Consider the following 12,486-nt stretch of genomic DNA (forward strand, 5'->3'; position numbering starts at 1 on the left):
GCAAAATATATTTAAAATTATAAGCTGCTCCAAGTCTTTGAGAACGAGCATAGTATAAATAAATATTTTAGGTGCAATAACGATGATGATGATGATGATGATGACGACGACAATGTTGAGAATAGAATAATAGCACCGGGAAAACTCTGCTTCAAAATACTTCTATTTGATAACTACTGAACCAGAAAATTGTTTGCCTCTAAATCTGTCTCCCCAATACTGATTTCCAATTAGAAAGCAATATGGTATCCCTTCTTGTCTTGCCTATAGCTGTTAATTTTGGGGCCAAGAACATTCATTATATATATTTTATTGACATGCTAGCTAATAATTTCTGCCTTCTCCTTGAGTCAAATTAGCAAATGTCACACCATCTATTTAGTCATAACCAACCATACGATTGTGAGCTCCAAAAGTATAAGCTCTGTTCCACAAGAGTGCTTAAATGCTGCCAGTGCTATAGCATTCAGCAGCCTCCATCTTCACCCATTTTCACCTTAGGAAATCCTATTCTAAAGATACAATAAGGCTGTCATCTTCCAGACCTAAGTAAGAAGTTTTTGTTAACCCACCAAGCTCCATGTGATGTTCATATTACTATTTCTACCACAGTTAAATTCTTCAAATCATTATAATCTTCAATAAAAGTGTTGTTTTTTCTAAAAGCATGAAGTCTTCACTGTCGAAAGTCCATTTTTATGGAAGCTCTTTCAAAGTCTAAGATTCTTCAAAGGGATTGCTTTAATAGGTTACTTCATTTTTAACAAATATTTTGTGTGTCATACCGGAAACAGGGGTTTTGTTAAAAAAAACATTGTACTTCTGCTTTTATAGTTTTAAATTACATTTTGCAAAAATTTAAAATATAAGCTGACATTTTTAATAAGGAAAATGAAAATACTATTGTTGTTTAACGTATCATGCAAAGTCTTTGCCTCGTGCATTTTGTTTAGCTCCTCCAAGTGAGCCAACACACTTTACTGTAGAAGACATTTCTGACACTTCTGTTGCCCTAAAGTGGAGACCCCCTGAAAGGATTGGAGCAGGAGGATTGGATGGCTACAATATTGAATACTGTAGAGAAGGATGTGAGTAAGCCCTGGTGTATTCTGAAAGAAACAAACAATACCTGTTTTGCTGGGTTTACTAAAGTAGACATTGATTGATAAAGCAGACACAGTATTATGAAAGAATAATTAGGGAGATTGGCTAATATCACATAGATTCTCTTATGAGGCGGTGCCTATTTCCTAAAATGTCGATGAAACAGAGATGATAACAGCATCAACTCGCAAAGCATCTCTGACCTGATCTCAAGTTGCCATAGGGAGACAAACAGAATATGAACTAATTTACAAGAGTGGGTATAAATATATAGGTTGAATTTTGGCAGTTACGTATTTTGTTTGTCTCTCTACCTCCACGGAAATGACTGGAACTAATATACTTGGTGATAGTGATTGTTACACATTTTTAGCTTGTCAGTCATTATTCTTAACTTATTACAGCAAATGTTAAAGCAATCTGTGATCTCTGCAATTTTCAGTAGATCCAGTTTCAAAATACCGTCTCTCCCTTCTCTAATTGTTCCTTAGATTTATGTTAAGTTTAGTTAGCAGTCTGAAGTTCACCTAATAAAATAATGTGCTACTGAATTTTCTTTTGAATAAGTTGAACTTACTTTGAATAAATAGAATTATTATGCCATTAGACAAAATCTTATAAAAATGTGCTTTAAAAATATCTAGCAGTTTGTTTTTTTTAATATCTGCAGCCACTGAATGGATTCCAGCTCTTCCTAGCCCCACTGAACGCACATCTGTCTTACTTAAAGATTTGGTTACAGGAGACAAATTGTATTTTCGCATCACTGCTATAAATTTAGCAGGGACAAGTCAACCAGCAATGATTAAGGAACCAGTTACTGTTCAAGAGATCTTGCGTAAGTGTCTCCAGAGTATTCCTTAAGCCATTTATAATTATTCCTTTAATGAAAAGCTCCTTGGAGTACAAGGGAGTATAAATTTGTTTATTGCAGTTCATTCTTCCTAATACTTTAAATTCATCAGTCTTCTAAACTTCTGGGGCCAGAAGGAATATTTTGAATTTTGAAAGCATATTGTGGAAGCTCCAAAAATAATTGTCAGGGAGGCACTCATCCATTTACAAACAAATGTCAAGATGACACTACCAGGCACGGTATATTTCTTTGACTGAAGAAATCAAAATAAAATTCTCCAAGAATTGCAGTATATGTAGACTCATTAAAAGTATCTGGCAAACTTTCAGATACTCCAAGCTGCTTAGCTGGTATCAAATAAAGTTTTATAGAGATATTATTGTAGTTGGGTTCCATATTGGAATCTCAGTTTTAACCATATGAATCTGGCTTTCTAATGTGAGTCCAGAATCTCCTAAAACTGGATTGAACACCTGATTTACACTAGAATATGGATGGGCAATCTATAGCGCTTGAGATGTTCTTAGATTCCTACTTCTCTCACAATTGCCTACATTCATGGATAATTAATTGAACAATTAGAACCCCAGTGTGATTTCTTCTTTCCATGTATCTTTGCCACATTTGCCATGGCAAAATTTAAAAAAAAACACCTCCAAATAATCACCATTAAATATGCTTAAAATTATGGCTTTTTCATTCTATTAAATATTTAATGCATATTGTCAAAATCATTTATTTTTCTGCACAAATACAATGTATATGTACAATAATCCGAAATTGAGTAATTATCCTCTGACTTGATTTTTGAACTACAGAGCGCCCTAAAATTAGGCTGCCACGCAATCTCAGACAAACTTTAATGAAGAAAGTTGGTGATACAATCAACATTGTAATTCCTTTCCAGGTATGTGATGGGGTCTTTATTGATCATAGAGCAAAGTCTTATCGTTGAAGAAACTGACAGTGGGAACAAGTATTCCTATGTATCTCTGGAGTAATTCTTATCCAGATGTCAAGAAATTTCCTCATCATTGGGTGAAAGCTCATCTGGTCTAGATTTTCATCCTTCCACAAAATTATATAAGCACTGCCCATCTCTGATTTAGCTGAAGACAATGTTTGTGGTCATATCTCTTCAATTGAGTAGAATAGTAGCATCTCTATCTTTACCATGTTACTAGAGGAATATTTGTATGGAGGTACACTGCCAGAAAGAACTTTGAGGAACAGCCAGTGAAAAGAAACTCTGTGCCATCACTGAATAAGTTATTTCTGCTTTCTATCTCTAATGTGAAAAGCTGTACAAAAGAGATACTTCTAAATCTCATAATTGTCAAAATATATAAAAGGTCCATTTAGAATCTGAGGGCAATTTTTCTCAACCCTGACAACTTTTAAGATGTGTGGACTTCAACTCCCAGAATTCCTCAGCCACTGTGTGTAAACTTAAAGTTGTCAAGGTTGAGCAACGCTGGCTTAGATCAAAAGATAAGCAATAAATAGAAAGATAAATAGAAATTAGACAATAATTTATTCATATGTTATGAAAAACTTCAACTCATCTTAGGAGTTGAATCCTCTATAATCCAAGTTGTACAATTTTCCCTCTATTGCTCCAATGCAACTGCAAAGAATGATTGGAATCCTCCATCCCCATTTTAAATTATCCAAACTTGACAAACTGTGAAAAATTTGAACTGTTACTTGTTTAACACATGTTGAGTAAATCTATGTATTTGAACCTCCAGGCGAGATGGGCAGCATGTAAGTTGAATAAATGAATAAATACATAAATACCAATGTGTTTGACAGTATCTGGATGGCCACATAATACGAGAAAATCGAAGCTCTAAACTGTGGCTTATAAAATTAATTGCATTTTGTCTTGAGTGGTATACTAAATTGCTTGTAATGTAAAATGGAGCAGTTTAAGCCATACTAGAGTAAGGTTAGCCTCACAGTAATGAAAGGCATTTTCCTACTCAATGTATAAATTGAAGCACACTTTTTTTTTAAAGCAAATTCTTTCAGGACATCCTCCTTGTGTATTTTGTTCCATGATGGTGACTTAAAAAAAACATCTTCCTGAGAAGCAGCAGCTGCTAGTGACAACTGGTCTTTTTGTAATAAGACAATAAAAAATTATTTTGTGATTGGTTTGTTGTAGCTATATGTGAGTGTCACTGCGTTTTTCTTGTTTGCCAGCTGTGCTTAGACTCTAAGACATACGGTAGACTGATCTGACTCTTATCTCTAAACTCACTGTGCATGTACACATTCCTTCATCATTATTATTTCACTTCTTTGTCTTTTGTTCGCCTGACAAGGTGGTAGACAGGAACTCTGCCAAAATGTAATTATTAGCTAGTAAGTTTTGTTTTATTTGTTTTATTTATTTGTTTTATAAAATGTGTTTCTTAGAATATATTTCAGGTCTATTCTGCTTAATTATCAAGTGTGTGCAATAAGTCTCTTATTGCAGGAGTCCATGGCTGGACAGGAGGATTAAACACCATACAATGGGTTTAATCCTCCTGTCCAGCCATGGACTCCTGCAATAAGAGACTTAGAGACTAAGGTTTGCACAACATTATTGATGTCCATGGATACTGAATTGCAGGTTACACACCCTGACAGTGAGGGCTATAGCTATATATTTCTAACTATATATGCAAGAAATAAGCCTACGCAGAATAGCTGTGAGAGAAACAATTTCTTCATGTAAGGCAGGAGATTAATACAACCAACTACTGAAAATTAAACTTGTTTTCAATCCGGCCATTTTTCTTTCTTTTCACAGGGTAAACCTAGACCTAAAGTTATCTGGAAAAAAGATGGTCAGCTAATAGACTCCGAGGAAGTGGGAATACGAAACAGCAATACAGATACTATTCTATTTATCCGAAAGGCAGAACGTCACCATTCTGGGAAATATGAAGTTGAGGTGCAAATAGAAAACATGAGTGACAAGGTCACCATTGCAATGCAGATTATGGGTAAGAAACTGCTGGATAACTTTATTTATTTAAAACAGTTGCATCTCACTCTTCATGTGGAACAACTCAATAGAATTTAGTTCGTCTGAAATCAGATTGAATTTCATTTTTAATCAATCCTTCTGCAAGATATGTTTAGTTGTAGCAGGACTCCCAGCAATAGAATAATTACGTCTCCTTCCCATTCCTGGTTTCAAAAAATATTTTCCTAATGCTTGTGTAAAGGGTAATTGAGGAGTGAGAGGAGAGAGAGAGAAAAAAAACCCTCACATTTTAAGTGTAGACTCCATTAGCTTGGCGCCTTATTGGATTGATGATCAATTGAGCATGGTCCCAATCCAAGTTAGAAACCACAGCAGCTGCTTTTATTACAAGAGTGTCAGAATGTTTGTGGTGGATTTCACAACTGAGCTGAGTTCCATGCATTAAACGTATGGCTACTAAAACCTTAAAAAAATTAGACAGTATGGAGGATTTTTCTAGAACTATTCAATGAAATGTAAAAATACGCATCCATTTATAGGGGCAGCTACTGCAAGATCCATTTGAATTTTTGTCTCAGGATCTTCTTTATATTATCAGTTTTTTGCAATCAGCTTTTTTTCCTCTGAGACGGGGTCTTATTTTTGAGGGAATTGAAGCACCTGAGGGTAGAACAAGAAGCAATGGGTGGAAACTAATCAAGGAGAGAAGCAATTTAGAACTGAGGAGGAATTTCCTGACAGTGAGAACAATTAATCAGTGGAACAGCTTGCCTCCAGAAGTTGTGAATGCCCCAACACTGGAAGTCTTTAAGAAGATGTTGGATAGCTATTTGTCTGAAACGGTATAGGGTTTCCTGCCTAGGCAGGGGGTTGGACTAGAAGACCTCCAAGGTCCCTTCCAACTCTACTATTGTATTGTATTGTATTGTATTGTATTGAATTAATTAATTTTATGTAAAATACAAAAAAAATATCATCTGAAAGAGTAGCAATCCAATCTGACATTCCCAGGATTAATTATTGATCATTTTAAGGGTTTAGTGGATGGTTGACTATCTCTAAACAGATATCCAGCTATGAAGGATTAATGGATGCATCCAATATCACATGTTGGAAGGGAAGGAGAAGAAAGAGAGAGAGAGAAAGGTCATAGAGCAAATAGGAACATTTAGCTAACCTTGGCTGATCTTGAGAAAGCTTAAAAAAAGGGTCAGACCTGGTTCCTTTTGACTGGAATTCTGAAGGTAATCCCAGATTTACTCTCTACCTAGGGCAGGGAATTGTAAAGTGTATCAAAAGAAGATAGTAGCAAACCACTTGTATATTGTCTCCAAAAAGACTACATGTCCTTGAGGAATCCAGAAGTAGTGTTATTCAAGGAAGATTTTTTTAATCTTTATTTTTATAAAGCTACACTATAATTCATAATCTGTTTCTCTCTCAAAACTGTTTTTAAGCAATATAGTATAGTATTTTATTTACTTAACACATTTATATCCAGTTTAGCCCATTTTAGCTGCATGACTCTGAAGAGTTTACAAATAAAACCGCAGAATCTTATAAACTGATGGAATTCAACTCCAGCCTAAAAGATGTTGTGAGGGAGGTGAAAGAAAAAGTATTAATTTCTTGATTTTCATTGATTAATGGTGAGCATCCATGGATTTGGAGCGAGTGAAAGTTATTATTTTTACCTTTCTCTGTTGGAATACAGAACCACTGCATATATATTTCACATCTATATTTGGTAGGGTAAATTTATCGTAGGAGAAAAATTGGATGCAGAGGCCTACCTGGAATATATCAGTCCCTGAGGTTATTTAAGCTCCACTTGTATCACGTCTGTGTAAAAACACTGAGGAGCAGCTCTTGATTATGCATAGCTGGTTTTGTGTGATGGATTTCTTTTTCCAGACAAGCCTGGTCCTCCTCTGAATATTAAAATTGTGGACGTATGGGGATTCAATGTTGCATTGGAATGGATGCCTCCCCAGGATGATGGCAATTCTCAAATCACAGGATATGTGGTCCAGAAGGCAGACAAAAAAACAATGGTAAGAACCATAGACCGGGTAAGAGTACACATCCATTCTGGGACTATGTATAATCAATTAATACTTCCTGTAACACAACGGTGGAATCCACTTACCTTACCTACCGGTTCACAAATGTGAGCGCACACGCCACCTTCTGCACATGTGCAACACCTTCTGTGCATGTGGGGAGGTCATACATTACATTGGGGCAGTGGGTGGAACCTCCCGCAGCTGCCGCTACTGGTTCATCCGAACCGGAGAGAACTGGCTGAAAACACCATCTCTGCTGTGACAGTGTGTGAGTGAGAATGACCTTGGGAGGCAGGAGAGAGGCTGGACAACTAGAGTGTAAAGGTATCTCAACCCTCAGAAAGAGGGAGGGCATCAGAAATATTTCAGAAGGAACCTTCTTAGTTTTGCAGTACATCAAAGGAAAGGAGGGGAGAAGTACTTTCAATTTCAGAAGATTTTGTTAATGTAACTTTACAATAAAGATAGAGCTAGTAATCTTGTTTGTGTTTCTTTCCTGGACTACTAATAAGATATAAGTAGAACACAAAAGATATAAGGCATTCCCCACCTTTTTATGAATACCTGTGGCTATGATAGAATAGTGAGAAATTCTAATTATTGGAGCCCCAATCTTGTTTGCAAACACAGTTGCTACAAAAATTCTGGTTCACCTGTCAATCATTGTAATGGAGCAATTAGCTAGATTTCTCCACCTCTATGGGTTAATTATTAGGCTAAAGGCAATGCTATCCTGCTTACCTTCTAAGGGCAACTAATTCCATTGAAAGGAATCTGCCTCCCTCTTTCAGTCTCTTTGGCCAAAAAAATCCCAGCTATAATTTTCTATTTGTTAGTTTTTCATGGAGAATAATTATTAGAACTCCTGGTTCATTTTTATCTATAGTTTGGTATATCTCCGTAAAACAGTATTTATTGCCAGAAGAAAACTAATTGAGAGATCTGATATCTATCTGTGATTAGGTTGCAGAATACCTTGCCCCACACAATGAAAGTTCACAATTTTAACACAGGTCTTAATTCATAAACATCCCTTGAATATCATAGAATTTTTAATATGTATATATGTGTGTAATTAATATATCTTGATTGCACATCTGTTAGAGGATACATTAATCTTGTGCAGTAAAGTATTCTGCTATTATTGAAAGGGGAAAAATACAACCCATTTTTTTAAAATTCAGATTTGCTTGGCAGCACAGCAAGCAGGAAAAGGAAAGAAGTAGGGAAAGAATTGGTGTTGATTGCCTATGAATCTATACATTTTTACTGATAAATGAGATAAAGGGATACATTAAGAGTTTATATTTAAATGGTGGATGTCTTATTGCACGTAATCTAGCTTCCTTGTGCATGTATACATTCTTGTCTGGACGGACATTACAGCTATTTAACCTTAAGATCAATTATGGCTTCATCAAGTTATGTTATGTATCATCATGCTTGTATATCAAATGTCAGCTTTTAAAAAGATGTTTACATTTTAAGGTTCAGCACACTTTTTGTTTTGTTTGCCAGGAATGGTACACAGTTTTTGATCACTATCGGCGCACAAACTGTGTAGTATCTGAGCTGATCATGGGAAACGAATACTATTTCAGGATCTACAGTGAAAACCTATGTGGGCTGAGTGAAAATGCTGCAGTCACCAAAAACTCTGCTTACATTAAAAAGACAGGTAACAAAGAGAAATAATACACATTCTCATTAAAAATTATCTTTCTTAATGCTGAAGTCAAAATAAGTTGTCATATATTCTATGGGCTTTCCACTGAATCTTTGTTATTCCAGTTAATTTTTGAAATAGGTACCATGTTGCACAAGTTAGTATTCAACATTTTGGTAGATGATATGACATATAGTGGTTTGTGCAAGAATTTCCACACCAGCATCTACCAGGGAGTCTCCCTCATGGAATGGAATAGTTTGCCTTGGCCAACTTGCCATGACCAACTCACCGTGGGAGACAACTTGTCGCAGGACAATTCAACAAATACAAATGTTAAATTAATAGCAACAGAACCATGGTCAATAATAATAAAATAAGAAAGTTGATCCAGAAATACAATAGTTACACTAATTTTGAAGAAAACATGGTCTCCAATAATAAAAGTAACTGAATAAAACAATTAATAAAACATTGAATTATCCCACAGGGAGTTCTAAAGGCAGGATATATTGTCCCACAGGGAGATCTAAAGGCAGGATATAAATAAGCTAATTAAAAAAGACAAACTAGTAAATTAGATCTGAAACTTCACATTCATTCCAGGCCTTACTCCAAATGCAGAGAAGAGCAACAAAGATGATTAGGGGACTATAGGCTAAAATATTTGAAGAACGATTGCAGGTATTCTGTATGTCTAGGTTAATGAAAAGGACTAGGGGGTGACATGTTCCAATATCTAAGAGCTTGCCACCAAAAAGAGAGGGTTAACCTATTCTCCAAAGCAGCTAAAGGCAGGACAAGAAGCAACGGGTGGAAACTAATCAAGGAAAGACTTAACCTAACAAGACATTTATTGACAGAACAATTAATCAGTGGGACGACTTGTCTCTATAAATTGTAGGTGCTCCAGCACTGCAGGTTTTTAAGATTGGACAACCATTTGTCTGAAATATTTTAGAGTTTCCTGTTTGAGAAGCGGTTTGGACTAGAAGACCTCCAAGGTCCCTTCCAATTGTGTTATTCATGAGTTCTAGATAATGGCAATTGGAGAGTTTTATGGAAGGAGGGGGAAAAGCAAGAGAATTGCATAAAACGGACTGCATCCTTGTTTACTTCTGAACGTCTTTAGCACTACTGCTATCCTATGCTAAAATATTTTAGCTGGTCGTTTTTAATGATTATTTTAAACTATGAGCATTATTAAACCAGGACACTTCCTGTTTGGTTTCCCCCCCACCTTATCTCTTGTTCATCCTGCAGGAGCAATTTACAAACCACCTAACTACAAAGAGCATGACTTCTCTGAGGCGCCAAAATTCACCCATCCGCTTTCTGATCGTTCTGTAGTCTCTGGGTACAATGCAACACTCAGTTGTGCCATCAGAGGAAGCCCAAAGGTATGTCATACTGTATCCTACCACTGGATTTTTAATATACATAATCGTAGTGGGAAAATTACTGCTAATATGCTAAAGTGTGTATGGCAACGTAACATATATTGCAGCAATAGAAAATACAGAAAACATTCCAATTTATAAGGGAGCCCTAAAAATAGGGCAAGGGTAATGTTGTTTCTAAACACAAATATTTTAACAATTCAGGATAAGAACTTAGACTAGGAATTATATAAGATTATTAAAAAAGCAGAGGCTTGAGTCAGCATGAGTAGATCACCTTTGAGAGAAATAGAAAAAGATGTTTTCGCAAAGAGGGAAAACCATAGAATAGCATTATGATATGAAAATTGGCTGGGCATAGTCCTAGATCACCTATGAAATCCCCATGAAGAAAAAGGTTTGGTAAGAATGTCTGCTTTGCTTCTTATACACCATGCAATTCTTGCCAGTGGATTCTGGACCATCTTTTATGGAATTTCCATTTTTATGGCAAAAAAAGGCCATAAAATGAGGCACAATTCACTTAACAACTGTCTTGCTTATCAATGGAAATGTTGACATCAATTGAGATTGTACAATAAGTCGAGGACTACATGGGTACTTCTCATCTAGCAAACAACACATTTTAAAAAGTTTGATGGACCTAATGTATGAAATACTTCGGGAAGCAAACATATTTCTGTTAAAAATGCATTTTGACGTGCTTAAATTTCCAATGTAATCTCCAAGTAGAAAAGTAGATGTCCTTTCCTCTTCAAAATGACCTGCTTGTGCTTCAGACTCATTGTTTCTGTTTTTAAAAACATAGCCCAAAATCTTCTGGTTCAAAAACAATGTGGATCTTTCTGGAGATGCCAAGTACCGCATGTTCAGTAAGCATGGAGTGTTGACTTTGGAAATCCGCAAGCCCAGCCCATTTGATGGAGGCGTTTATACCTGCAAAGCAGTGAATGACTGTGGTGAAGCAGAAATAGAGTGTCGATTGGATGTTAGAGGTACTAAAGAGGACTAAATAGATTTATTACTTCCTAAAAGATAAGGCTTTAAGTCTGTATCCTTTAAAGGTTAACTGTGCAGTTTCAGTGTCCTTTTGGATACATTTCTTTGAATGAGGAGTGATGTGTATAGCTAACACTTCAATAGTCTAATTAAACAGACAATTAAAAAACTATGGACTTATGAAGACTTATCTGCATGCAAACTGGGCAAGTGATTTACTCATTGCAGATGTTTTTGGACTGCAATGAGTAAATCACTTGCCCAATTTGCATTTTTACCAAAGCTTTTTGAGCAATGGTTCATAGCAGTTTCGTATTCCAATTCCAATGCAGAGAGAAAGGAATGTTTTTTTTAATATTTTTTTTTATTTTTAATTTTCAAAACAGACACAACACAAAGAATCCTCTTTCTTTACATACTGTAGAAAGTGTATCAGTTGGTTACAAAAGACTTTCGTGCATCTCTTCCAGTCATCAACCATAATTCATATTAACTCAAGTATTTTAACTTAGATATATTTATACATATTACCATCGTCCATTTTCATTTGACTATAATTGTTTAAACGTCCTTCATCATAAAATATATCAAGATTTAAAACATAACCACATACTGGCATTTCATTTGCTATTTCTAATATCCTCCAATAACACCTAATCCTTAAAGCCTATTCTGGCTAAACATCCATATTTAGTAACAAAAATTTCTAATCCTCCTTTCCAAATCACTGTTTACAATTTACATCCACTTTCCTTATGTTGTACCCATGCATATATATACGTTGTTAACATTATCCCTCCTTTATTTGACTGGGTCCTTTATCATAAGATTTCCCCCCCTAATAAACAAAACTTAACTAAATTTAACTTAGTTCTTTTTTATTAACCTTTATATCTAACCCCCCCAAAAATCCTAATCTTCCTTTCATAGGTACCATTCAATATTCATATCCAATTATTACTTATAATAACAATACATATGCATACATTATTATCATTATCAATTATTTATTTAACTATATCTATTGTCACTAAATTTCACTAAGTTTAACTAGTTTTAGATTATACCCTTTCCTCTACCAACCTGTATCTTTCCAGTAGCAAAACAATCTCATGTTTTCTGCCATTTGTGGTATCAGTCCTCTAATCATCTCCTTAATCAAATTTGTATGGACTCCTCTTTGCAACTCATTGCTTATTAAGTCTCTCATGTAATTTCGATGCCCTTCTTCTGTTTCCTTAATCCGCTTATCTTTGTCAGTGGTGTCTTCAATGATGTTGCTAACAAAATTTCTCTCTTTAAATCCATAAATTCTTTTATTTTTTCTTCTTCTGTATCTTGCCATCTGGGGTAGAGTTCCCCTCCATTTAATTCCTCTTTCCGTATTCCACTCTTTCCATTTCCAGACACAA

General features: G+C 35.4%; 1 protein-coding gene across 5 annotated transcripts in view; it reads left to right on the top strand.

The window, feature by feature from the left end:
- Window positions 1–12,486, top strand: part of MYBPC3 (myosin binding protein C3) — a 98,817-nt gene that overhangs the window by 77,315 nt on the left and 9,016 nt on the right. For all 5 annotated transcript variants that reach the window (XM_081953402.1, XM_081953398.1, XM_081953400.1 and 2 more), the window contains 8 exons: window positions 954–1,088; window positions 1,775–1,942; window positions 2,779–2,867; window positions 4,764–4,959; window positions 6,858–6,997; window positions 8,528–8,687; window positions 9,939–10,075; window positions 10,884–11,070. In XM_081953402.1, coding sequence (XP_081809528.1) covers window positions 954–1,088; window positions 1,775–1,942; window positions 2,779–2,867; window positions 4,764–4,959; window positions 6,858–6,997; window positions 8,528–8,687; window positions 9,939–10,075; window positions 10,884–11,070 — 1,212 coding nt within the window. The remainder of the gene's footprint in view (window positions 1–953; window positions 1,089–1,774; window positions 1,943–2,778; window positions 2,868–4,763; window positions 4,960–6,857; window positions 6,998–8,527; window positions 8,688–9,938; window positions 10,076–10,883; window positions 11,071–12,486) is intronic.

The sequence above is a fragment of the Natrix helvetica genome (genome assembly GCF_964273705.1).
Source record: "Natrix helvetica genome assembly, chromosome: 1".
NCBI classification, from domain to species: Eukaryota; Metazoa; Chordata; class Lepidosauria; order Squamata; family Natricidae; genus Natrix; species Natrix helvetica.